The sequence below is a fragment of the Bidens hawaiensis genome, unplaced genomic scaffold, assembly GCF_021521415.1.
Source record: "Bidens hawaiensis isolate Kalapana, Puna unplaced genomic scaffold, B.hawaiensis_p1.1 tig00002306_1, whole genome shotgun sequence".
In the NCBI taxonomy this organism is placed as follows: domain Eukaryota; kingdom Viridiplantae; phylum Streptophyta; class Magnoliopsida; order Asterales; family Asteraceae; genus Bidens; species Bidens hawaiensis.
This window is the reverse complement of record NW_027491123.1, coordinates 1863413-1891030: the sequence shown is the minus strand read 5'-3', so window position 1 is coordinate 1891030 and position 27618 is coordinate 1863413. Positions and strand designations below refer to the sequence as shown.

The window sequence follows — 27618 nt, the reverse complement described above, 5'->3', positions numbered from 1 at the left end:
GATTCAACCAGGCGAGGATCGATTTCCAAGCCGTCGAAGCCACTCCACAGTAAATAAAGATATGATGATTTGATTCTATGTCTCTTGAACAAAATAGGCACATTATAAACGGGACATATAACCCTTTATTAGAAAGATTGGTCCTCATAGGTAGCCTATCTAATAAAAGTCTCCAGACAAAGATGCTAATTTTTTTTAGAATACTTGAACTCCATCTAGTTTGCCATGCTACTTCTGGGAGCATTTTTCTTTCTATCAACTTTCTAATTTGTTTAACAATAAAATACTTTTGAGTTTTGATCTTCAAAATCCCATTTCCACTTGTCCTTAGTTTTTTTGTTGGGTTCTGGTCATCCTTCAATCCACAATAATGACCAAAACCTCGAACTACTTTGTTACCTTTTCTGGTCTCGGTTTTGAGTTTGGTATTATGCAATAAATGAACACGATGTATTTCAATTTATATTAAATCGTGGTATTCGAAAGCACAACAATTTTTATACACTGATTTTATTAACATTTATAGGTATTTTATCTGGAATTTCCGTTGAGTTTCTTTATTCTTCGTCGAGCCAATCAATTTAAGAATTGGTACTTCTCTATTAAGCATTTAAGCGCATCATAAATTACCATTAATATTAGGTACTGCAAATTAGTTTTGTAAATTTTAGTCACTATTGCTTATTAAATGATGATTTTGATTGTACTCGTTGCCATCATCTTAAGTAATGGTGTTTTTATTCTTTGTTTTTTATTAAGGAATCACATTGGTCTATTTGGTTTTCTATGGTGGTTAATAGTGGTTTCGAGTTATTTCAAAGTAGTTGTATTCTGTTTTATTTGGTTGTATGTTCAGGAAACTACAATAAAGAAGGCCATAACATGTGGAAAGCGAAAACTGAATAGCATAATTGGTTTAAAGAATATAACACGCTATCACATTGAGTGTCAAAAGGATTTAGATTCTTCATCAGGTCAACTAGAGATTTGGATGCTTTATTGGCTTTGGTATTTTCTATACACTTGTTATTGAGACCTATGAGCAGTTTTTATTTTATTAGTTAAAACATTTCAATTTCTATAAGCACTGCTACTTCTTCTTCTTTTCTTTTACTATTTTGAATATCAATATTTTTAATTAAGAATTGTAATTGTGGTTCAATATTCTTCTACTGCATCTACATATTTTTTATTTATTTGTATGTATTTGAAAATTATTATCTACACATATCGTGGTTATGTTTATAAATAAATATATTTTTATCAACACATCTATATTTTTTTCTACGCATATTGAAATCAATGCCTACTCATCGACAATGTTTACCCAAACACAATATTACTTATACCCACACATACATTCATATTGTTGGACTTAATCCCGTCCTCGAGTCAATGAGGCAGGTTGGGCCGACCTATCGAGCCTATGATGGATTGGTGTCTTGTTTATCAAGTTGAACACTTGACTTGGTTTACAAGGAATAAATTACTTGGTGAACAAATCGAGCCAATGACTCGGACAACAAGGAATTTATTAATTAATTATTATTTATATTTGTTTTTACCAATTAGTATTTGAATATGATTATAGTATTTGTATTATAGTCTAGTTGGGTTTTCTAATTTAAATTAATATATATACCCAAGCTTGTGGGTTATCATTAAGAGTTTAAGTATTGTAATTTTTTGAGCTAATGGAAATTACAATGATCGAGCTTATAATCTATATGTTGTTTGTATTTTCGGTTCTGGTTACCAAACTTCACATATCCCATGTTAACAACACTTTGCAGGGACATGTCATTCAATCATAATAGTCCACGTTAGTTGCCACCCACACAATTATTATACTTCTACCAAACATATTTATTAGTTTTAGCCACATATATATGTGTATACTTCTACCAAACATATTTATTAGTTTTAGCCACATATATATGTGTAGGTATAACATGATATATACCTACATATAATTGATGTGTGGTGAATGATCTATATCCACATGTTTGAGGCAACACATCATACAACTTAATTTATGTGTAGTTAAGACAATTCCAAACACATAACAGGCTTTTACCTATGCATACTATATGTGGGTAATGGCCCAAATTTCTTGTAGTAGAAACGCATGCAAACCTTTTCTATCGCGACCTATGATTAACTTGATCAAAACTATTAGATGTTGATAAGATTATGACTCATTTCAAGTTTGGAACACTAGAACCAGAACTGTCCGAATAGCTTTGAAATTAGCACATTTTATAAACAAGTTGAGCTCGAGCCGTGATTCGCTCGTCAGCCTTTTATATTTAGAGAACAAATAATTGACATTTAATCTATTAACTTGACTACACATTATTATTCGGTCTAATTCTTATGAAATCCGACGATCTAACCAAGCCAACACTAAATTAAGCTAAGGTTTACAAAACCAAGCCATGACGAGTGACGAGTTCAAGCTTAATGTGTTAGCTTGTGACTCTCGGGTGGGGGGCTTGGTCCAATTGGCAAAGCCATTGTAGTTAAGTGTTAGCGTGGCATTGCTGCCTTTGAAATTAAAGGTTCAAGCATGGTTGCAAAAGTGATAGGCGGACGACATGGGAACTGAGAGTATTCGGAAATGGTAAATATAAAGAAATCAATATTTGGATATTATTTATATATTAAAATAAGCAAAATTCAAGTCAAAAAGGTACCAATACTGACTTTTGATTGCCTAACCTGACAAATCCATGCCGACTTGAGAAAAGTTTCCAAGGTGGGTGGCCTCAGAATCCGACCTTTACAACAGTGAGTGGGTTCGTACATTAAAAAAAATTTAGGACGCATTCGTTTCACATAATGAAATGGAATTGGATATGAAATTTGCATAGGATTTGGAATTGGAAGGAATTGGATTTGGAATTAGATTTGGAATTTGAACATTTCAATAGGAATTGGAATTAGAAGGAATTGAAATCCAACTCCATTATTGATGTGTTCTTTGATAAATTAATTGTAATCTATCACCACAAATGAGTTGAAATCGTTTTTATTTATTTGTTTTTTTATTATTGTTTTTAACGAGGATAATGGCGAAAATATTTTAATTTTTTTAGATTTTTTGGTTTTTTATTTATATTTTGCGTTATAATTTTTTAGTATTTTTTTTTTAATTTTTTAGGGGTTTTCTATTAAGACAAAAAATCCCTCAAAACAATATTCAAAAATAATAATAAAAAAATCACAACTCAAAAACAGAAAAAAAAACTAAAATGTTTTATTCTTTCTCGTTAAAAAAGAAAAAAAACTCGAGAAAATATTCCAGTGAATTCACTTGAAATCCTCCATATTTTGAAATGATTTGAAGTCCCTTTATTTAAAGAGATTTGAAGGAATTGAATTCCCATTTAAAAAAAACAAACACGCCACGTCATGCAATTAAGATTTCAATTCCAATGACGCTATGTTATGAAATTTTAATTCCAATTCCTTTAAATTGTCACACGAAAGAAGGCGCAAAAAGTAAGTTAACTGTTTAAAAAGAAGGAAACGTGACGCTTTTGAGTAAAAAAAGGAATAAAAAAGCAGGCAGTTACACCCACACGCCAACGACTATCTCCTAGATTCAATTCTCCATCTGATTCTGAATGTGATACATACCTTCCCAATTATACCATCAATTCATTCAACCCACACCACATATCACAGAATCTGCTATTATTATTATTATTAATTATTAATTCATCAAACCATAATTTCACACACGCTGTGTGTGAAAGAGGGAGAATATACATACTGGCGAACTGGAATTCAGATGAGGAAGAGAGAGTGTATCTCTTCTCAATCGAAGAAGATGATTCTTCTTCTTCTGCGATTCGAATGGATGGCCATCGGGACGATGGCATTGGCGTGTCAAGTCGTCACAATAAGGTCTACTCCGATGAACAATTGGCTATTGAGATTCCAGAAACTGCTCATCAGATTAGCAGCGGTTACTTTCTTAATCCTATTTTTAATCTATTCACTGTTAAATAGTGTTTATTGTAATCATTTTGACTTACCAGATTTCGGCTCGTGAGTCGTTTCCTCGAACTCAGGCTAGGCTTTTTATTTTTTTTATATATTAGTTAATTTATATAATTTAATTATTTGTGAAAAACCCTATACGAGCTTAAACTTGGCTCGAGCTCTTAAACGAGCCAAAGCTTGGCTGTGCAGTGTGAAATTAATGCATAGAAGTCCAAAGGAGGTAAAACTTAAAATAATATACAAGGCTCGAGCTCAGGCTCGATAACTAAACAAGCTTTTATTTGAGGCTCAAGTTTGGGCTCGATAATTAAACAAGCTCTATTTAAGGCTTGAAAAAGCTTGGACCGTTTTGATCTTTTTATCGATCCGATCTCTAGTAGCTCACGAGCGGATCGTTGTCACCACTAATTAGGATATATGATTTGATGTGTTTTCATAGTACTATCGTGATTTGAGTTTTGATACAAAACTCATTAATTTTGTAATTCTTGTAATATGGTGATTTATCATTCAACATTTTAACATCATGTTATAAGTGATATAGATTCATGGTTTCAAGTAGGGTTAATTGTGATTTGATTATGATACACAATACCTTACAGGGTTTCATTATTCCATAGTTTTTAGCATTTTAAACACTTGTTTTAAATGATGTAGATTCATGGTTTCAAGTAGGCTTTGTTCTTACAACTGGTATCAACAGTGCATATGTGCTCGGTTACTCGGGTGCAGTCATGGTCCCACTTGGTTGGGTAGGTGGTGTGGTGGGTTTACTGTTAGCAACAGCAATATCACTCTATGCAAATGCCCTAATTGCAAAGCTCCATGAGTTTGGTGGGAGGAGGCATATCAGATATAGAGATCTTGCAGGATTTGTATATGGTAATAAACAACTAGAATCTTGAATCGTGTGAGCGCTAAGTTTGGGAACAATATTGAGTCATTTTGGATAATTGCAGGCCCGAAAGCTTATTCTCTCACGTGGGTGTTACAATATGTAAACCTTTTCATGATCAATGCTGGTTATGTCATTTTGGCGGGTCAGGCTCTTAAGGTAACATCAATTAGCCCAAATTGTTATTTACTTTTGAATGGGTCGATTTGGGTTGTGTTTGATATTAAACGTGTGCTAAAGCTTGTTGGAGGTTGTTTTATTAAAAGATTTGTATTATTATTGTAACAATGTTGTCTTTAATCATAGTCAACATATTAATTATTTATAAAATATTCTAATAGTGATAAAATGTGTTAATGGGCCAACATGACCCGTTTCAACTTGAACCAATTTGTGTTAATAGTGTTTCTGGTTTTATTTTGTAGGCTATTTATGTACTCTTCAGGGATAATAATGTTATGAAGCTTCCGCATTTTATTGCCATGGCAGGCTTCGTTTGTGGAATATTTGCAATTTGCATCCCTCATCTTTCAGCTTTAGGGATTTGGCTTGGATTTTCAACCTTTTTTAGTCTAGTATATATTGTTATAGCATTTGCTCTGTCTCTTCGTGATGGTATAATTTTCTATGCTTCGTCTGACACTTTTGCTTGTGGGTCTCGTCTACAAAAAATTTGAATGATTTATATGTTGTTTAAAGGGATCTGGGCTCCACCTAGGGACTATGACATTCCAGGGTCGGATATAAGCAGGGTCTTTACAACTATTGGTGCTTCTGCAAGTCTCGTTTTTGCTTTCAACACGGGAATGCTCCCAGAGATACAGGTTTAAGCCACAAAAGCTATTGCTATACGGGTTGGGCCAGGTTGAACCGAAACACTTTTTTCCAAAAATTTTTTTAACTTTCATAAAAACTTGGTGTGTTTACGGGTCAGGCCAGATTGGGTTGAACTAAACACACTTTAAAAAAAACTCCTTAACTTTTTATTGTTAATACTTGGTGTGTCAAATACGGTTCCGGTTGAATGAAACAGCTTTTCTCCAAAAAATGAAACTTTTTCATAAATACTTGGTGTGTCAAATACGTGCTGGTGGGGTTGAACTAAACACTTTTCTACAAACAAAAAAAAATTCCTAAACTTTTCAGTTTTCATAAATACGTGGCGTGTCAAATATGGGTAGGCCAGTTTGGGTTGAAGGAAACACCTTTTCACTAAAAAAATCCAATCTTTTTCTTAAATAGATGTCAAATTTGGTTATAAAAGTTATGCTAGTATAGTAATAATATAATATCATGAATAAATGATTTAGAAAGCTTTATGCATGTAAAACTGAACATTTTGTTTACGTCTTGCTGATATATATATTTTTTTTGATATTTTCTAGGCAACAGTGAGACAACCGGTTGTGGGGAACATGATGAAAGCTTTATATTTCCAATTTACAGTAGGGGTTTTGCCATTATATGCTGTTGCCTTCATTGGTTATTGGGCTTATGGGAATCATGCACCTGCATATTTGCTTACGAGTGTTAGTGGCCCACTTTGGGTCAAGACATTTGCCAATATATCCGCCTTTCTTCAAACTGTCATAGCTTTGCATGTAAGCTTACTTTGACCATATTCTCCAGAATGTTTGACCAATAATCTGTTCTGAGTGAGGCAGGTGGGTTGGGTAATGGGTCGAAATGGGCTCAAGATGGTTTGGGCCTAGTCGGGTTGGGTTGACCCGTTAACCTTTTTGCCCCTTTCTTTGAATTTTATGAAAAGAAAAATGAATGTATGCATGCAATTATCTATAATATATATAAACCAAAACCCTAAAATCCTATGTGGTCGCTCCCCCTTTTATGAAAGCCACCAGATTGCTTAATTTTTAAATAGAGGCCTCTCATTGATTTAACCCAAATTTATGGGTATGGGTCTTACCAAAACCAGATAGCTCTTAAACGGGTTATAACATCTCATTAAATTAAAAATTAATCTTACCAATTATTTGATGTGAAAATCCTATAAAATAGGGATATACTAAAATTTAATATCCAATTTAAAAAGAAAAAGATATTATTTATAATTAATAAACGATTTTATAGTAAAAAACATAAGCGGGTCATGGGTCACCAAATCCAGATAGCTTTTAAACGGGTTATAACATATCATTTATTTATAAAACTCTTTCATCATCAAACCCTAGGTATATTATTAACTTTCTTACAATAAAGAAAATTAAAATCCCAAAAATAAATATTAAAAAATGAAAAATGTAAAACAACCATTCTCTCAAGCCATCAGATTACTTTATTTGTAAATGAAGGCTTCTCACGCATTTGACCCGAATTCACGGGTAAAGGTCTCACCAGACCCAGATAGCTCTTAAACGGGTTATAACGTCTCATTATATTAAAAATTAATCTCAAAAAATATTTGATATGAAAATCCTATAAAACAGAGATATACTAAAAATTAATATCCTATTTTATTTAAAAAAAGATATTATTTATAATTAAGAAATAATTTTATAATAAAGAAAATAAACGGGTAATGAGTATCACTAAACCCAGATAGCTTTTAAACCGGATTATAACATATCATGTATTTGTGAAACCATTTTATCATCAAACCTCAAGTATATTAATTATTAACTTTATTACAATAAATAAAATTAAAATCCAAATAGACATATATAAATACTGAAAACGAAAATGTAAAACAACCCCCGTAATACGGGGGATAAAATCTAGTAAAAACCATAAAGTTAGAAGGTCGAAAATATTTGGAAAACACCCGTTTGACTTGCTTTGTATTTAGGTAAAATTCAACCCACATCAAAATATATATATTTTACTAAATAATGAAATTGTTAGTTATAACGTATTTGTTGTCCTTAAAAATATACACAAAAGTTTGCAAACTTATATGCCATATATGTCATATGTGTTACATACTTGCATGCTATTTATCAGATCTGCAACTTTCATTTTTTGAAAGTTTAAGTCATAAGTAACTATGTAAATTGCTTTTATTACAACAAGATCAATGTTACTGATAAGGATTTAAGGTACTTAAAAAAGTCAAACATACCAACATAGTCATATAGCAATTATAATAGGACAATTATTTTCAAGCATGTTTTTATTTTCAAAAACTGTATCTTGATTTTGATTTTATTTTTATAGATTTTTGCAAGTCCAATGTACGAGTATCTAGATACAAAATATGGAATCAGAGGAAGTGCACTCGCCATAAAAAACTTGTCATTCAGAGTAATGGTGAGAGGCGGTTACCTAGCGGTAACCACCTTATTGGCTGCAGCACTGCCATTTATTGGAGACTTCATGAGCCTCACAGGAGCAATCAGTACTTTCCCGCTTACATTCATACTAGCAAATCACATGTATATGGTGGCTAAGAAGAACAAACTCACTTCTTTGCAGAAGTTATGGCATTGGATTAATGTAATTTTCTTTGGGTTTATGTCTGTTGCAGCAGCAGTTGCTGCCTTAAGGCTTATTGCTGTGGACTCAAAAAATTATAGCATTTTTGCTGATATATAGATTATGGATTCCATTGTACTTTTATGGGATATTTAAAAATAAATCCCATTTTGATTAGTTTATACTGAATGTTGTTTTACATATAATACTGTTTAAAACTTTAAATTGTTGATATGTTACCTTCTCGTTCATTATCCTACCAACTTGATTCTTGGGGATATTTCTCTCTTTTCACAAGTTATTCAGGTCAACATTGATAGCCCATTGTTATTTTCTTCAAGTGGGCTTATAGCTTATTTCTGTCTAAACCGGTAGAGATCACGGTTTCCATATCGTCTTGTTACGTAAGTAGTAAATAGTGATCACCTCTTCTCATCTCACTGGTCCAGTGACATTAGTGATTACCCTTTTTAATTTCTCACTAATGATTATGGTGATCACCATTTACATACAAGATATTTTTGATGGTGAATAATTGAATATCAACATTTATTCCCTCTTGAACCTTAGATCTTGATCTCTCAAGTTAAAGTACATGAGTTGAAGAATACTTTAGAGAATTTCATTTTTAAGCTATAAGGTTAGTCAAAAGGTATGATGGAGGTTGATTAACATAGCCAAGAAGAGAGAGAGAGAGAGTGAAACGGTGGTTAGTATTTGTACATGCGATGTTATGGCTGAATCATGATGCATCCACTTTTTTCTCTCAAGAATAAATATGTCATGATAAGTTAAGTCCAAACTTGGTTTCTAAGTCTTTTACCACATGTTAATCAATGACAAAAGTCAATTATAATTAAGTGAGATTAATCTTGAAAAAGAGAGTAGGTTCAAAGCTTGTTTTGCTAAGTAATTTACCTTTTTTTCCATTTCCCACTTAGACTAAGCGCATCTCCAATGGTCATCCTTTTTCTGTCCGTGTCTAATGTGGAGCTATGCTAGAGGAGAGAGAGAGGAAAGAAAGTAAAAAATCGTTCGGTAGGACGTACGGTTTTATGGGGGAGAAGAGATGAGAGAGTAGAGAGAACAAGATGGGGTGACCTAAAGCTTCTAGGCAAGGGCGAGGTATAGTGGGGACCGGGGGTGACTCCGGTCACTGCCAATTTTTTGCTTAGTAGGGTAAATTTACATGATTTTGTCCGAAAATTTTTGTAGGTACTGAGCACGGTCACCCCCGAGGTATTAGGTCCGTGACTTCAGTCACCACTGTGACCAAGCCCAAGCTTCGCCACTACTTCCAGGTGATGACGAATGACACTCTAAGCGTTACACCTTCAGGGAATCGTTGGTGGGGTGCCATCATGGAGCATTGACATCAAGGTGGATGGTAAAGACGTGAAGGTTGCGGTGCATGTGCGATCCTGTCATCCTGCACCGCTCATCACTAGACCACAAGAAGAAATTGAAGTTGTAGCGGGGAAGCCAGACACCATGAGTCCATCCGGTTTTCCGTCTCACCATGTGTTAGGCTAAACAACTTGCTGTCAAATCCACGATAACTTAAATAAAGCTAGCGTTTTAAAAAATTAATATAAAATTAGTAGCATACAATCAATCAATCAATCAATCAATCATACCCAGTAAAATCCCACCGACAGCAGAGCTATAGGTAGGGTCTGGGGAGGGTGGGATGTAGGCACACCGTACCTCTATCCAAAGGAATAAAGAGGTGGCTTCCAGAGAGACCCTCGGCTCTAAGAACATGTGTATGAAGCAAAAAAAGGAAATCAAAGTTTAACAGTTATATAAAAACTACTACTAATTATAATAATATTAATAAAAAGGTCACAGTTTAACCGCAATATAAAAGCTAATAATAACAATAATAAAATATGTAAGGGAAATACCATTATGGTATGTGACCTAAATAAGTTAAGTCTAAGCCCTAAGGTATTCAATTCTCTCTAAAAATCCTTAACTTTAATTCTACTTCTCCACGAATTCCTATCCTCAACCATGTCCTCGGAGAGGTTTAGGTCTATCAAATCATGCCTAATCCTCTCATCCCAAGTCAATTTCGGTCGTCCTCTACCCCTCATCCCCTCTATAGTAATGTTTTCTACGGATCTAACAGGATTCGTCGTCTGTCTTCTCTTTACATGTCCAAACCATCTCAATCTCCACTCTCTTATCTTGTCTGCTATGTTCGCCACCCCTAATCTCTCGCGAAGCACAACGTTTCTTATTCTGTCTAGCCTTGTGTGCCCACACATCCAACGTAGCATTCTCATTTCTGCTACCTCCATCTTCCGCACTTGTGCCTTCTTGATGGCCCAACAATCTGTTCCATATAGCATTGCAGGTCTAACTGCCACCCTATAGAATTTTCCCTTCAGATTAGTCGGGAAACTCTTGTCGCATAATATACCTGTGGCTGCTTTCCATCTACACCATCCTACCTGAACTCGGTGGGTCACATCACTGTCTAATTCCCCATCGCTCTGAACAAATGATCCTAAATACTTGAACTTCGTTACCTGCGGGACCACCTGCCCTTCAATTGTGATGTGTGCGTCTTCACTGTCGTTTATCTCACCAAAATCACAGTGTAGGTACTCCGTCTTAGATCGGCTAATCTTTAAACCTTTTGTCTCTAAGGTTGTTCGCTACTCCTCAAGCCTCATGTTTAGATCTTGTTTTTTCTCAGCAAGTAACACAATATCGTCTGCGAACATCATGCACCACGGGAGAGTCCCCTGAATCGACTTTGACAACTCATCCAAGACTACTGCAAAAAGAAACGGGCTCAACGCTGACCCCTGGTGAAGACCTACCTCTACAGGAAAGAAATCAGTATCCCCCACTGGCGCACGGACACTTGTTTCACTCCTGGTATACATATCCATAATTATCTCTATGTATTTCCTGGGCACTCTTCTACCCTCCAAGCACTCCCAGAGCACCTGTCGTGGCACACTGTCGTAGGCCTTTTCTAGGTCAATAAACACCATATGTAGATCACGCTTATTCTCCCTATACTTTTCCATTAATCTTCTTATAAGATGTATTGCCTCTGTGGTGGAACGCCCCGGCATGAAGCCAAATTGGTTGACCGTAACCTGAGTTTCTCGTCTAAGTCTAACCTCAATCACTCTTTCCCATAGCTTCATAGTATGACTTAGTAGTTTGATTCCTCGGTAGTTACCACAACATTGGGCGTCTCCTTTGTTCTTATAGATAGGAACTACAACGCTGCTCCTCCACTGGTCTGGCATCTTACCTGATTTGAGAATACTATTGAACAGAGTAGTTAACCACATGACTCCTTCCTCCCCCAGACACTTCCACACCTCGATGGGTATGTTGTCTGGGCCAACCGCCTTAGACCTTCCCATCCTTCTAAGTGCGTCCTTCACCTCTTCTCGTGTGATCCGTCGGTAGTAGCAGTTATTCGATTGTTGTCGATGAAAGTTTGTGTTGTCATGTTCTTCTTGGTAAGCTCTCCCATTGTTAAAAAGATTGTGGAAGTAGGTTTGCCATCTTAGCTTGATGTCCTGCTCCTTGACCAGTACATGCCCATCTGTATCCTTTATGAACTTCACCGGTCCTAGATCTTGCCTTCTACGCTCCCTGGCTTTGGCAATCTTAAACATAGCATGTTCCCCCTCTTTTGTTTCTAGACTTTCATACATCCGTAGAACTGGCCAGAATCCGATCAACCGATTCATGTGTCTGAAGCATCGATTCTTCAAATTGGAAGGCAAAGTAAGTACATCAATCTCGATCATCCTTCTTCTTCCATTTCCTTAATTAATTCTTGCCTAGGGTTTCTTTCTTCAATTGCTTTGATTTCTCCATAATTCTTCATGTTTGCCTATATAAATCCGATTACATGACTTAGGTAAGAGTAATTACGTATAGATTTGCTCTTGGTGATGCAATTTTTAAAGATCTATTCCTAATTCTGTTGAAGTTGCAAAATCATCATTGAATTTCTATTTGAGAAGTAGTAGCTTCTCATAGCCTAGGTCAAATTGAACTTAACCGAACTCAATGTCTGAATGAGCTTGAATCAATCACATAAGTTTTATTTGTAATTAATGATAGAAAGGTATAACACTGAGCCATCAGTTAAGTACTCAATGGCTGATGGAGTACTGTTATTTAGGGATCTTTTACGCCATCCATCAGGAGCTATAGAAACATACAAATGACAGTTTAAGATTAGTCTTTATAGATGGATTTCTATTTTAAATTTTAATGTTGCATTTGTTTATACTAGGCGGGTGTCCGAACGCAAACCCTGCGAATCACATAACAATTAAGAGTGTTAATGGTTCGGTTTAAAGCCTTTAAACCTTTGAAACCAGTCATCAGTTTGGTTTCACGGACGGTTTTTTTTTTTTTTTAACTTTCACTTGGTTGGTTGGTTTCAAAATTTAAAACCGTAGCTAAAGGTTTGTTCACGGATTATGCTGAAAACCGGCCATATGAAATCAGACCAAACTTAAATGTTGTATACATTTTAATCTCTTTTATTATTTAGTATTTGACAAGTTTTGTTATATATATTAGATATAGTTAAGATATAAATAAACAAAGTCTTTTTTAATACAAGTAAACATGAATATTGCAACTTTAAATTAACCTAATTTCAGTATGATTTTTTATAATCTTCGTTCTTGTTATAATTTCGCATCCTAGGTGTTCCATTAATCTTTACCATTTATATAGCTAAAATTATCATTTTTCCTATTTTGTTACATATAAGAGAGTTGGTAACGATTCGGTTTCAATTTTCAATTATTCAATTTTGGTTTGGACGACGAAAAATCGATACTAATAGTTGGGCTCACAAGTTTAACTTACAAACCATAAAAAACCGACATCGAGCACCCCTACGTAACTTATTAATTTTTTAAAATTGAAAGAATTATAACAATATCATACTCAAATAAAAAAGAATAAAATGCTCGATTTTATGGTACACTTTTTTTCCAAAAATATTAGGGTACAGAAAAATAATGGTCGTTTAAAAATCGTGGTGGGAAGTTAGTTTAAGATTAAAATTAAAAACATAATATGGTTAAAGATGAGGGGGCAAACTTGTAAGTTAAGTGAATTGTGTTTAAAAGACAAGTTTACCCCTTCTAACACATATACTTTATGCATTAGCATTTGTAAAACTCTTAAAATCAAGTGTCTTAATTTACCCTTGTCTCATGTATTATATATAGTATAGATATACATTGCAAATCACACATCAACTATTGACAATTGCTTCATGTTGACGACTGTATTTAAACGATTGATATTGATGTTTTATGTTATTACTAGGTTAGAGCCCGTGTACCACACGGGTGAAAAATATAATAAAAATAAAAAATTGTTATATGTAATACATTAATTATAAGTGAATTATTAATATATCATTTAGAAGTCAAGAAATTTAACACAATAACTACTTAAGTGGAGTTGGTAAGCATTTTTATTTTGAAACATGAGGTCTTGGGTTCCAAACTTGTATAACACAAGAATTTATTTTTCAAAATTTTACAAAATGTTATAGGAAACTGCTCACATGGCATCTGTATGGCATCCTATGTGGAAGCCCTAGAATGATGCCATATGGAAAAATCATGTTGCTTTAATATATTGTTAGATTGGGTTATGTTAGGATAACAGCAAGAGCATTTTTTAGCATCTATCATTGAGTTTGATCTAAATGATTGAAGGGTTCAAGTTACAACTTATAGTCACTCAAATGAACCATGCAGAACAGTTACCAAACTATACTTTATCATTCGACACCATTGTTGGAAGAGCCTTTGTCTGTAATACTTTTTACCTTTGTTTCCAATAGACGCATGTTTAATATTCTACTAATTAAGCATTGTATTTGTTTTCAGACTTATTAAAGTGCAATACCTTCTCTTTTTATTGGTATAGAAATATTAAATGCCTTAAAGTCACAAATTTAATCCACATCTACCAGTATTTGTCATTGGTTTGTATAACTACAAATCAGGTGCCTTTCAATTAATCTTTTGATGTTTCTTTTCTGCTATCTGTGTAGATTGCCCTTTGATTATGAAATCCTCAAATCCTTTATGGGCCGTTTGGTTTGCATTATATTTTTAATGGAATTGGAAAGTTTCAAGGAAATTGGAATTAATTCTAATAAAAATGTAAGATTTCTAGAAAATTGGATTGTCTAAAAAATGAAAAGACAAAACCACCCCTTTATCCTAACCCTAATTCCCTTCTCTGGAATTGGTCCCTGCTCCCCACTGATTACTGGCTCTAAATCACAAGTTATTATTAGCTTGAAATCACATAAACTTCATCAATTGTTCTTCCTTAATCGGAAAACGTCAGCAATTGATGCACGGAGTGAACGCTTTGGGTGGAACCATTGTTGACCTTCAAGGTAGCAGGATCTTTAAACCCATCTGTGTTCCCTTGATTTCGATCGTTTCTATGTTTTTAAACACATAATGTCTGGATTTTGAGTCCTTCCCATAATCATTAACCTTTCTGTCGAAACTTACATCCTGAAATTAAGAATATATGGAATTTGAAATTCTATTAACTTTATCATGAAACTCTAGTTCTTAGTGTACCCTTTTTTTTTTTAATCAAGATCTTGATGTGTTGTTTCAATGAGCGAACATAATATTGCTTACTTAAACGGTTGCTGTTACCACTAAAAAGATTGATACTTCTGTTAACACTGTCTCTTCTTTCAAAAAAAATACAGTAAGGTGATTACTGGTTGATATCAAGCTATGGCTAAGGTTAGAGATCGGACTGAAGATTTTAAAGATGCTGTCAACAGAGGAGCTTTATCTTTAGGATTTAACGAGGTTAGTTTCATTTCTTATATAGAGTTCTTTTACTAGTCATTACTCATTAGTATTGATATGTGATTATTGTCAACAGTCCAAAGGGCGTATATGTAATTTTGTATGTATTTGATAACACTAGCATGCAATCTTTGATCTGATTATTGTTGACAGGCCAAAAGGGCAGCTCTCATGGCTTCCTTTATCATTCACAAACCTCGGGAAAGATCAGCTTTCACCAAGGCTGCATTGAAGACGGTATGCATACTTCTATTACTATATGCTTTTTCATCAGTGTTAGTGAAACCAAAAAAACTGGTCCATAACCAAAACAGCCAACCGGAAACAAAACTGACGGTTGGGCTTTATGTTTTTGTAATAACCAAAATTTTCGGTTACGTTTAGGTTTTTGCATGTAATTAAAACTAAAAAAACAAAACCAAATATATAGATTTCTGTTTTTTATTTCGAATGTTATGTAATTTATAAGAACTTAATCAAGTGTAACCCATATATTTTAACCCAAATTCATTCTATTGGGTCAACAAAATTTCAGCTTAAAAATTTTATGCGCAGATGGTAGCACCAAAAAAAGCCCCGAAAACGAACGAAACCTAAACTGAAACAGAACGGTTTTCAAAATCTCCAAAACCGACTTAGGCACACCCCTACTAATCAGAGCTGGCATGAATAGGTCAATTTGGCTTTTGTTTTATACCTAAATGGTGAAGTGGATTTCTTAACAAGTTTAACTACAAAGGAAGCCAACAGTCACCCATGGTGTATTATTAATGCCGTGTTCCATTTGATCTCATATTAATTAATTATTTTTTTTTTGTTTTTTTTATATTTCAGCTAGAGAGCATTGGGACCCTAGAACAGTTTTTAAAAAAACATAGAAAAGATTATATCGATCCTCACCATACAACAGAAGAGGAGAGAGACAGCATTGAACATGAAGTAATATCTAAACATAATCCTTTTTAGTATAATACAGTTTATTCCAAAACGAGCAACAAAAAGTTGATGCACAGGCATTTGACAGGTCGGCATTTTTGTTAAAGCCTGTAAAGAACAGATTGATGTTCTCAAAACCAGCATAACTGATGAAGAAGTGAATTCAAAAGGCTGGCTTGGTATTAGGGCTGACAATGCTAATGCTGATACTATTGCACACAAACATGGAGTCGTATGTATAATTTGTTTATTATTAAAATGAAAAATATTTATTGTTTGCAGTAAGTTTGAAAGTGATGTTTAATATGTTTATTTGATTTCAGATTTTGATATTAAGTGAAAAGCTTCATTCAGTGACGTCACAGTTTGATCAACTCAGAGCTGTACGGTTTCAAGATGCTATTAATCAAGCTATGCCTAGAAGAAAACCGAAGCGGGCTCCTGTGAAAACTTCTGCATCAGCCAGTGACAATTTGGAGTCAAGAGAACCGACAAGTTTAGAGACTAGGGACCCTGGTGAAATCCAACCTGAACCCGTGAAAATTCAGCAGCAACTTTTGGATGATGAAACACGTGCCCTTCAGGTAATTTATCATCAAGATAATAACAATAACAATAACAATAACAATAATAATAATAATAATAATAATAATGAAATTAATAATAATAATAATGATGCAATTAATAATAATAATAACAACATATATAAATATTGAAAAAAAAAATGCATATCATATTTTGCATCTGTCTCTCGATCTTTAAAAACTTGTGGAAAAGAAACCAAAGTAATACATATAATGTTATAAATTCTCTGGTTCATATTTTGCGTTGTGTGCTTGTTAAAAATTACGTGTTTGTCTTTTATAAAACAGTGTGTGTAAAAAACATAAAAAGTTACAAAAAGAAAGTAAATTAATGAGCCGGCTAGATGAGCCATGGGCTGGCTTGAGCTTTTTACAAGCCAGGATCGATCCAGGCTTTTCAGCTCGTTAAAGTAGATGAGCCGCATCAAGCCGGGCAGCCAGAGCCCCACGACCCAACCTGGTTTGGCTCAGCTTGACACGTTTGCAGCCCTGTCCCATGCACAATTGACCCGTTACAAAACCCATGTGATCCACAGCTCTAGAAATTATAGTTGACGGTTGAATAAGTTAAGTTGTGTTTCAGGTGGAATTGTCAAGTCTTCTAGATGCAGCGCGTGACACTGAAACGAAGATGGTGGAAATGTCGGCATTGAATCATTTGATGTCAACACATGTGTTGCAACAGGCTCAACAGATAGAGTATTTGTATGACCAGGTCAGACAAGTCAAAATCTTGTTAAGTAAATACATTTCGTTACATATGCTAAACAAATAATGTTTTTATGGTGTTCGATATTTATTTATAGGCGGTTGAAGCAACGAAGAATGTAGAGCTGGGTAACAAGGAACTGACACAAGCTATTCAGCGAAACAGCAGTAGCCGAACCTTTCTTTTGCTTTTTCTGGTTGTGCTTACTCTTTCTGTTCTCTTTCTTGACTGGTACAGTTGAGTATTTCTTTGTCATCAACTTGGAATCCATAGTTATTAAGCTTAAATGTTTGTTGAGTCTTATCACTAGCGAACCGACAAATGTTATGATACCTTTCTTTTATCATTCTTGTTTTTCATCATGTAGTTATATCATTATGTTATTATCATCATTGGGTAAACCGTGTGATGGAAAATTCTCTTGGTTAGGTTAAACTAATTAGGCAGATATCTATCTTTAATTAGGTAGGGTCACGCAAAGCCTTCTGTCATGTTTGTTTTCTGTTTTCTGATTTCTCTGAACATCAATCGTGGTAAACTACCCCTTGATGTCTTGATGGAGCCATCACCACATGCCATATTAGCAATGTGTCGGCACTGTGCTTTGTTTGGTAGATATCTCAATTTATTAATGGTCAAAAGGCTTGAGTTTTTTTATTGCTATACCACAATCTCTCCTAAATTGAAGAAGTCATTCGCATCGCACACCGCTATGTTAATTGAATTCACTACTCATGCACTTGATCCATCTCAAAATGACTATATCAAAGCGACGTCACATAGTTGTGCCTCTGGTTGCTATGTAGGTTAATGGCACATAACTAGCGAGATGATACGCGGATTGGTTGATGTATTCGCAAAAGTAAAAGAAAGAGAAAACCTGAAGATATAGTTTTAATATAGCTAAAAGGGCATCGAAACATGTTCGTTTTGTTCTTTTTATTATGTAATGTTCAAACTTGTGTGTTGCGACGGGTACCGAACAAAAGATAAGACCTATGAAATATAACGCGTCCAGTTAATTTATGACTTGAACATGTTTGTTAACCAAAAAAAGAAAAAATATATTAAAACTCAAAAAGGATTTTAAAATTGGAAGTTCAAATTTTTACCGCATTTATTTTGCTCTCTTTGTTTATAATTGTCAAGCTACACACAATGCATGCACCATGTGTACTACATGCATGCATCAAATTCTTTGTACCACCAATTTATGCATCACATGCTATATTCATAGGTGTCAAACTTTGTATTACATCGTAGACAGAGTTAGTAATAGTTATTTGTCACTACCCTTCGCTTAATTTGATCATGTGGGTATCTTCGTTACAGGTATGTCTTATCACTTATGCTAATAAAGGGCTAAATCTTATGAAAATAACAAGAATAAAAAAGAGATTTTTTTTTATCAAGGACCCATTTGAAACCTAATGTTAATTGGATTCAGAAACATAAAAGTTACTAGAGGTGTACAAAAATGGTTTTTGGCCCAAACAGGAGTCCGGTTTGGTCAAACACGAGCCCAAACAGGTTTATGCCAAACCGGTACGGTTTTATACCACCCTCTTCGTCAGGCCCATAAAACTTTAGCCCAGGCTAAAATCTGACACCGAAAATCAGCCCATCCAAACATCTGATCCATCCATATATCAACCACCTAATCATCCAAAATTAGGGTTTGCACTCATCGCAGCCGTCGGCAGGTATTCAATTCAGTGAATAAAAAATGGTGAAGGGCCGCCAAGGAGAACGCGTCAGGTAAGCCAGCACCTCTATTAGCCCTAGATCTTCAACCACCACACGCATATCTCACTTAACATCTATAATATTCATTTCAGACTTTACACCAGAGGAACTGTTCTCGGCTACAAAAGGTATTTCAAATAGATCAATTGAACGTTAATACTAGGGGTGCAAATGTCGAGCTCGGCTCAGTTTGACTTACGAGAGCTCGGCTCATTTGTCGTTTTCTCAAGCTCGGGATCGGCTTGAGCTCAGATATTTTTTTATTTATCAATTATTAATTAATTTATATATGTTTTTAATTACTTTTATATATTTTGGAAATGAGCCTAAGCTCGGCTTCAGCTTCTGAAGTACCTTAAATGAGATAAAGCTTGGCTCGATCTCGGTTGTGCATCGTAAAATTAACACATAAAAGTCCAAAAGAGGACAAATTTAAAAATGCACAAGGCTCGTTAAGGCTTGGCAAGCCTAAACGAGCTTCCCATACAAGTATAAGGCTTGAACTCGGGCTTGATAACTAAACGAGCTTTATTTGAGGCTCGGGCTTGGTTCGCGGTTGAAAAAACTCAGCTCGTTTCAATGCTTGATAAACTTCCCAGGACAAGGCTTGAACTCAGGCTTGATAACTAAACGAGCTTTGTTTGAGGCTCTGATCAGTTCGTGCTTGAAAACGCTTGGCGCGTTTCAAGCTTTTTTGTCGATCCGAGCTCCTAGTTAAAACTTTAGGTTATTGATTACTTAAATGAATTTAATTAGGTCAAAGTCAAACCAGTACCCAAACACATCATTGATTCAAATCGAAGGTGTGAACACCAAGGAGGAGGTGACATGGTACCAGGGGAAGCGCATGGCGTACATCTACAAAGCCAAGGTGAAGAAGAATGGTTCGCATTATCGGTGCATTTGGGGGAAAGTGACGAGGCCTCATGGGAACACTGGTATTGTTCGTGCTAAGTTCAAGTCCAATCTTCCCCCTAAGTCAATGGTAATTGGTTATTACATTATTACAAATTATTAATTGCAGCGTTGTGTTTGTAGATTTTGATTTAAATGTATTGTTGTATCCCTTGCAGGGAGCTAGGGTTAGGGTTTTCATGTACCCAAGTAACATCTAAGGTAAGGTGTTTATCTATTTATGCATTATTTGTTTGCAGTTCTTTACATTCACTTATGTTTGATGCATTATAGCGATTAGAGGTGGACAAATCTGTTTTTTTTTCATTCATTCATACCCAGTATAAAATCTCACCAATAGCAAAGCTATGAGTAGGGTTTGGGGAAGGTGGGATGTAGGCACACCATACCTCTATTCAATAGAATAGAGAGGTGGCTTCCAGAGAGACCCTCAGCTCTAAAAATCATATGTATAGGAGAATATAAAAACAATAAAAATTCACAGTAATATAATTAATAATAACACTTAGTAATAATAATGATAATAATATATAGATATATTGAAATAATAAAAATAAAATACAACAAAGAAACTACATAATATATGAAAAGAAAATAACATAATGGCGTGTGAACAAAAATAAGGTAAAGAGAAGCCCCTAGGGTATTACTTTCTCCCTAAAAATCGTTAACCTTAATTCTACGTCTCCAAGAATTCTTATCCTCAACCATGTCCTCAGAGAGGTTTAGTTCTAGCAAACCATGTCTAATCCTCTCATCCCAAGTCAATTTTGGTCGGCCTCTACCCCTCCTCCTCTCTATATTAATGTTTTCTACGGATCTAACAGGATTCGTTGTCTGCCTTCTCTTCACATGTCCAAACAATCTCAATCTCCACTCTCTTATTTTGTCTAATATGTTAGCTACCCCTAATCTCTCCCGAAACACAATGTTTCTTATTCGGTCTAGTCTTGTGTGCCCACACATCCAGCGCAACATTCTCATCTCTTCTACCTCCATTTTCTACTCGTGTGCCTTCTTGATGGCCCAACAATCTGTTCCATATAACATTGCAGGTCTAACTGCGACCCTATAAAACTTTCCCTTTAGTTTAGTTGGGAATCTCTGGTCGCACAATACACCTGTGGCTGCTCTCCATCTACACCATCCTACGTGAACTCGATGGGCCACATCACTGTCTAACTCCCCATCGCTCTGGACAAACGATCCTAGATACTTGAACTTCATTACTTGTGGGACTACTTGCCCTTCAATGGTGATCTGGATGTCCTCATTGTCATTTACTCCACCGAAAACACAGTGGAGGTACTCCGTTTAGAGTGACTGATCCTTAAACCTTTTCTCTCTAAGGTTGTTCTCCACTCCTCTAGTCTCATGTTTACATCTTGTTTTGTCTTGGCAACTAACACAATATCGTCTGCGAACATCATGCATCACGGGAGTGTCTCCTGAATCATCTTTGACAACTCGTCCAAGACTACTGCTAAAAGAAACGGGCTCAACACTAACCCCTGGTGAAGGCCTAGCTCCACGGGGAAGAAGTCAGTATCCCCCACGGGTGCACGGACACTTGTAGCACTCCTAGCATACATATCTATGATTATCTCTATATATTTCCTCGGGACCCCTCTATCCTCTAGGCATTCCCAAAGCACTTGGCGTGGCACACTGTCGTACGCCTTTTCTAGGTCAATAAACACCATATGAAGGTCACGCTTCTTTTCCCTATACTTTTCCATCAATCTTCTTATGATGTGTGTTGCCTCTGTGGTGGACAAATCTATTTGTTAACCTAAATTGATACAGCTAGGTTTTTAGTCAACACGCCTAAATTGCTTGGTGGGTCAAGGTGGTTTTGTTTGAGACTGGTTAGTGAGTTTGGAAACCTAATATGTGGAATCTTGTTTAGGTCTAGTTTTGAACCGGTTACTTAGCATGTTTAACAAACATTCCTTATACAAAATGCACAAGATAGTAGATGGCTTCATTCATAACATACATAAATGGATATATTTGTGTATGTTATGTATGTATGTTCTATTTGTGTATGCATGTTTTGTGTTAGAAAATATTTTATATAAACCGGTTCCACAATTTAGTGTTTCTAATATTACTAACTGGTTCCAAACTGAATCGGCTTTGCGCACCAACCGGTTTCAATTGCATTGATTAGGAACCTTGTTGTTTTAGGGTTACAAACCAATTTGGGTACCTTTTTATAGGAATTGCAGGATGTTGACCATCAGGCTCTTTTAAGATTATATTTTATTTTCGTTGACTTGCAACTCAGTAAAGTTGGAAAGTTTTATTTATTTATTTATTTTGACTATTTAACAGTCAACCTAAGCATAGTGGCTTTCGGAAATAAATGAACAGCAACATTTAATCGATATTATGAGTCACTTGTAAATGCCCAATATATAAAACGTCTGTCTGCAGAAAGCAAATAATAAGGGCATGACATTGATGTAATTTGGTCTGTTAATGTTGATGGTTCCTAAAGATTTATATTCTCTCTGCATTATGAAGTCTAATTTTGCATATTTTTGTAGTGTTACATCGATATATAATATGTTGATGGGCCTTTAATATATGGTACTAATTTGGATGTTTTTGTTGAAGCAGATGATAGGCGAATTACGAAGATATCATTGCTGGTGTGGTTATGACAGTTTTGTGATATTTGCTTTTTGTAGCGTGTGTGATTTTGCTTAAGTGAATTTGAACTGAACTTAGCTTAACTGAGCACAGATATTTCAATGACTTGTCGTGTTTTATATTCAACGTTTTATTTTCTTTTTAAATTGTACCCGTTGGAATTGGATAGATAGGTGTACACTAATAGTAGGGTACCATGGTGTTACCGTTGATTTCAAGGTTGATGCATGCAATTAAACATAACTCAAGGTTATGTAGTTCAGTAATGGACAATAGGCTGAACTTGTTTTCCCAAAACTTTTATAACAAATACAGAAATGTGAGGTATAAAGCTTGTACCACTTTTAGAACCTGTTTTTGCTCAACTTTAAAAGAGGGTTTTTCTTAAAAGAAAAATTAAAAAGACAGAGTTTAGTTATGATCCGGTTGACCTGAACTTTTTGAGCTTTGTGTAACAGTCCCAAGTGTAGTTACCTAATAAATATTTAAAGGCTATGTTGCGTATGCATCATTTTCAAGTATTTAGTCAAGAATAATCAGGTTTACAAGTACAAACATCCGTTTTCGTTTTAAAGTTAAAGTTGGATTTTTAGTCGTTTGATGTGTGGGCACCCAACTCCATACAAAAAGGGTCACACTGTTGCCTACCTCAACCAAGATTTACGATAAAATGCAAGTCTTGGCATGCGATTGTTTTACGGTTGAAGTGAAATTATTAGGGTTAAATGTAAGTGCATTTACCATACCATTTACAATAGTTGAAACATGAAAATTGGTTTTTGACTAACTGCAAGGTCTTGTGTGTTTCTTTAACATAATCGTTTGTTGTAATTAGAACTACACAACTATGTAAGATTATGAACCTAATCGTGTGCAATAAAAACGTAGTTTTTATGTACTCAAGTCATTTATTATTGCTAATGTATGTATCCGGTGTATAATTTCATATAAAAAACCTAAAAACGTGAAAGTTATAACAATCATATGTTTAACAGAGGTTTGCAATAATTTTATTAAAAGTTTCTTTAAACTAGGTTGTAATCACAACTTGCATAACTTATTCAATTGTAAATATATTGGTGAGTTGATTATATATATTTTACACTTTTTAAAAGTTTTCTTCATTATCTAAAGTTTGAACAACTTTAGACAATTAATGAAATATTCAACTTGTATCCAATAATCCAATACTGTTCATAGTTTTTTATGGGTATGAATATCATCATCATCGTATTCAGTATATCTCATCAATAGCAAAACTATGGTAGGGTTTGAGAATGGTAAGATGTAGACAGCCTTACCTCTACTAGTCTACTCCATAGGAATAGAGATGCTATTTCTAGTGAGACCTCCCGGCTCGATAGTGGTTTTGCATTAAGCCCGCACATAACACTCAACCATCAAGACCCCAGCCGATTGGTGCAGTACCCTTGTCTTTCGGCTATCAACGCCACCACATGATGCCTGATTAACCATCCGCCACTTTTAACGCTATTTTCACAAAATTAGTAAAATAACGTCAAAATTAGTGCAATTTCACTTTTGCCTACCCAAGGGCCCACATATATATACATTATATGCGCGCACCGTAAACAAGGCGTGAACATGCTATAATATGGTATTATTTATTCACTTGTTATGTTATATGATTAAAGATGCATCAATCCCTAAATTATCCTTGCTTCAACTTTTAAGAAAGGTATTCATTATCACATTACTACGTTTGCTACACTTTCCTTCAATGAAAAGGCAATCAATACTCATAGCATTGCAAAGTGCATGTACCATAAACTAAACAAGTATTAATACTTTGATTGTTAGCATATTATATGGTCAAAAGTACAACCGATCATACAAGGGGTACAAGTATTTTCATACAAGCATGTGCAAGTGAAAAGTAAAACTATTCCCTCTTGGCTCTTTTACATCAAGATTTGAGTACAAATTGATTGATAAATTTTTCTATATTATATAAATATCAATTAAATGTAAATGATTTAAAGTATAATATTATTTTAATTAATTCATTGTTTTAGAAAAATACCAGTCCTAAAAAGTTATTTAGTTCTCAAGTTAGATTATGGACAAGTTTTGTAAGCAGTATTTTTAAAGTATAACTGCATGAGACTACATTTATTTACATAATTAAAAAGATGGTTTACCATTTATTGACCAAATCATACTAGAGTGTGTGTGGCATGTCACATGTGTCTTAAAAATATATATTAGCATATGCTAGAGTGATTAGTACACAATCAAATTATTTGATAAAACGTTATAACTGGAAGGGTCATAGAATCGATCGACTTAGAAGTATACAATAGATAACGAAAGAGATTTTAGATTGAAAAACAATTAAAAACAATAATTATAATCTAGTATATTATATTCTATTACGGAATTGGCATTCATTTTAACATGCGATATTGGGTGACCTTTTTGAGAGAGAAATTACAAAATGGCCCTACAATATTCAAGATTTCCAAAATGTCACAAAAAATTTGAACTGGGGCGACACATTGAGAGAAGATCCTGAATTTTATAAGGCCGGCCAAATTTTTAAAAATGTTAAGGGAGCAAACCAAATTTTTGAATAAAGTTGATGAACAAGGCCATTTATTTGAAAATCTTGAGGGACAAAACAATATTTATCTCACTAAATATCTTCTCTAAAGCAGTCTACCCAGACGGCCTTTTTATATTTCCTACCCGATCCATATGAATTTTCAACTTCTTGAACTTTGTTCCTTTTGAATTTCGTCTTGCCAGACGCATTTTAAACAAATTTGTTTCAAGAAGACGAGATCTATATTTTTTTTCTTTATACGTATTAAATCTTGTTCACACTAATATGATTTATGTTTAATCCGTCCATGCCAACAAGAATTAAGTGGATCCCGTCTACACCTACACTTAAATCTTAAATATTTAATATAAACATTTTATTAACTAATTTTCCTTATTTGACATGTAAAATATTTATATTAAATATTTAAAGAACAACCATATAACAAAACATGTCAAATAAGGAAAATCAGTTAATAAAAATATTTATATTAAATATTTAAGATTTAAGTGTTAGTGTGAATGGGATCCACTTAATTTTCTGTCGGTGTAGACGGATTAAATATAAGTCATGTCGGTGTGGACGAGATATAATACTCATAAGAAAAAAATAATATCACCTCCTTAAAACAAATTTGTTTAAAATGTGCTTGCCAAGGTGGAATTCAAAAGGAACAAAGTTCAAGAAGTTGAAAACTTGTACAGATCCGGTAGGAAACATAAAAGACCGTCTGGGTGAACTGCTTTAAAGAAGATATTTAGTGAGATAAATACGGCCCTGTCCCTCAAGATTTTCAAATAAATGGCCTTGTCCATCAACTTTATTCAAAAATTTGGTCTGCTCCCCTAACATTTTCAAAAGTTTGACCGGCCTTGTCATATAAATATTCAAGATCTTTTTTCTAATGTGTCGCCCTAGTCCAAATTTTTTGAAGCATTTTAAGAATCTTGAATATTAAAGGCTATTTTATAATTTCTCTGTCTAAAAAAGATCTATTTTAAAATTTTTTCCCTTAAAAGAACTCGTTAAAAACAACGGTGAAAATGAGCATAGTACAAACTTAATGGAATAGGCAAACTAACTTTGATATAAATGTGCAAACATTCATGGTCACATCATTCATTTACAATAAAGGCATTACTGTTGCATTGATGTTATGTCATTGTCAGTTGTACATAAAATGATAACTAGCATTTCCATATTCTCTTTTGGTTACTAAAGGTTTTTTCATGCATGTTAGTTCTAAATGTTGAAACATCAACTTAAGACACTAATTAGGTTAAAATGGCCATAATGCTTGCGTTTTGAAACTTTGTTACATAATGTATAAAGTTATCTTCTAAGCTCAAGAGTTGTTAATAAAAAATTTCATAGAGTTCATTGGAGTTGGAACGTGAATTTCAACGGGTAACAAATTGTACAATGAAGATAATTAGAATTGGAGCGTGTTCCATCAAATTCTGTTAACTAAGAAATTTAGCATTTTGTTCCACAAGGAATTCAGCCGAAGGAAAAGAACTGCCCTCTCCTTCACTGCCATTGCGATATCACCATCGTTCGCCCATGCTCACCTCCTTTGATTGCACTATTGTACAAGAATAAACGGGTGATGGTCCACCACACCTTGCTTTGATTGCAGCACCAAACTCAAATGAATTTCACGACTCTTAACACCTTGCTTTGATTGCACCACCAAACTCATGGCTCCTTATCCGTTTTGCCTCTCGACAATATGTGGAAAACGATTAGTCATTTAACACTAACATTCCCTTTCTTTTTTCACCTTCTCGGTTGTTCTGTATGTGTGGACCAAGCGATAGTTGAATAGAGGTCAAAGTTGTAGCGCATTTCTCTCTCCCAATTTGCTTGAACGAATCTTGAAGATCCCATTTCGTTTCCAACGAAACGCATGCCAAATTTAATTTCTTTATCCACTCATCTTTTGTAACACTATCTTCGTTTCTAAACCAGCAGAAGTTATAATTATTGCCATTTATACTCACGAGTAGCAGACGTTTCGCTTTTCCTTTTCCGTTTTTCTTTATAAATGATTACTCAAAAAACCAACTATTAGTCCCTTAACGCTTATAAACATGTCACTAAAGCAAAAACGACTAGTAAAGAAGTAATAAAAAACTAAAATTCATCAAAAGCTATCTTGCAGTCTTACTTTAATCATTCTTCCATCAACGAAAATAAATAAATAAATAAATAAAACACAAGGTACTAAATGCACTTCTTTTAACTTTTAAAAACACCCTTTATGTGAACTTTACAAAAATGCATAATATTTTCGTACA

The 27618-nt window shown here is 34.5% G+C and overlaps 3 protein-coding genes across 4 annotated transcripts; all 3 read left to right on the top strand.

The window, feature by feature from the left end:
* The first annotated feature begins 3856 nt into the window (after positions 1 to 3856).
* On the top strand, positions 3857 to 8495 carry LOC143616000 (proline transporter 2-like). The gene is made up of 7 exons (XM_077088973.1): positions 3857 to 3973; positions 4669 to 4893; positions 4971 to 5065; positions 5332 to 5521; positions 5606 to 5730; positions 6292 to 6507; positions 8081 to 8495. Exons 1-7 carry the CDS (start codon positions 3862 to 3864, stop codon positions 8456 to 8458), a joined length of 1341 nt encoding a protein of 446 aa, XP_076945088.1. The 5' UTR covers positions 3857 to 3861; the 3' UTR covers positions 8459 to 8495.
* Positions 8496 to 15084: 6589 nt separating this feature from the next.
* Positions 15085 to 17689, top strand: LOC143615991 (syntaxin-81-like). The gene is made up of 7 exons (XM_077088968.1): positions 15085 to 15204; positions 15358 to 15441; positions 16039 to 16143; positions 16229 to 16372; positions 16464 to 16724; positions 17308 to 17439; positions 17531 to 17689. The coding sequence occupies exons 1-7, from the start codon at positions 15127 to 15129 to the stop codon at positions 17672 to 17674; spliced, it is 948 nt and encodes a 315-aa protein (XP_076945083.1). The 5' UTR covers positions 15085 to 15126; the 3' UTR covers positions 17675 to 17689.
* Positions 17690 to 19117: 1428 nt separating this feature from the next.
* Positions 19118 to 22854, top strand: LOC143616479 (large ribosomal subunit protein eL33y-like). Of its 2 annotated transcripts, none has more exons than XM_077089299.1 (5): positions 19118 to 19191; positions 19272 to 19307; positions 19936 to 20164; positions 20253 to 20295; positions 22720 to 22854. In XM_077089299.1, the coding sequence occupies exons 1-4, from the start codon at positions 19160 to 19162 to the stop codon at positions 20292 to 20294; spliced, it is 339 nt and encodes a 112-aa protein (XP_076945414.1). In that variant the 5' UTR covers positions 19118 to 19159; the 3' UTR covers position 20295; positions 22720 to 22854. The 2 variants fall into 2 exon arrangements, with proteins under 2 accessions (XP_076945414.1, XP_076945421.1); XM_077089306.1 differs by having other exon boundaries at positions 22717 to 22854.
* Positions 22855 to 27618: the final 4764 nt, after the last annotated feature.

What these genes read in the sequence shown, in the direction of transcription:
- LOC143615991 (XM_077088968.1), top strand. Translation starts at nt 15,127, where the DNA reads ATGGCTAAGGTTAGAGATCGGACTGAAGATTTTAAAGATGCTGTCAAC. An exon ending in TTGCACACAAACATGGAGTC is followed by an intron (nt 16,373 to 16,463) that starts GTATGTATAATT and finishes ATTTGATTTCAG; the next exon opens with ATTTTGATATTAAGTGAAAA. An exon ending in ATGAAACACGTGCCCTTCAG is followed by an intron (nt 16,725 to 17,307) that starts GTAATTTATCAT and finishes GTTGTGTTTCAG; the next exon opens with GTGGAATTGTCAAGTCTTCT.
- LOC143616000 (XM_077088973.1), top strand. Translation starts at nt 3,862, where the DNA reads ATGGATGGCCATCGGGACGATGGCATTGGCGTGTCAAGTCGTCACAAT. An exon ending in TGGCGGGTCAGGCTCTTAAG is followed by an intron (nt 5,066 to 5,331) that starts GTAACATCAATT and finishes TTTATTTTGTAG; the next exon opens with GCTATTTATGTACTCTTCAG. An exon ending in TGCTCTGTCTCTTCGTGATG is followed by an intron (nt 5,522 to 5,605) that starts GTATAATTTTCT and finishes TGTTGTTTAAAG; the next exon opens with GGATCTGGGCTCCACCTAGG.
- LOC143616479 (XM_077089299.1), top strand. Translation starts at nt 19,160, where the DNA reads ATGGTGAAGGGCCGCCAAGGAGAACGCGTCAG. An exon ending in CGCCAAGGAGAACGCGTCAG is followed by an intron (nt 19,192 to 19,271) that starts GTAAGCCAGCAC and finishes TATTCATTTCAG; the next exon opens with ACTTTACACCAGAGGAACTG. An exon ending in ACTGTTCTCGGCTACAAAAG is followed by an intron (nt 19,308 to 19,935) that starts GTATTTCAAATA and finishes GAATTTAATTAG; the next exon opens with GTCAAAGTCAAACCAGTACC.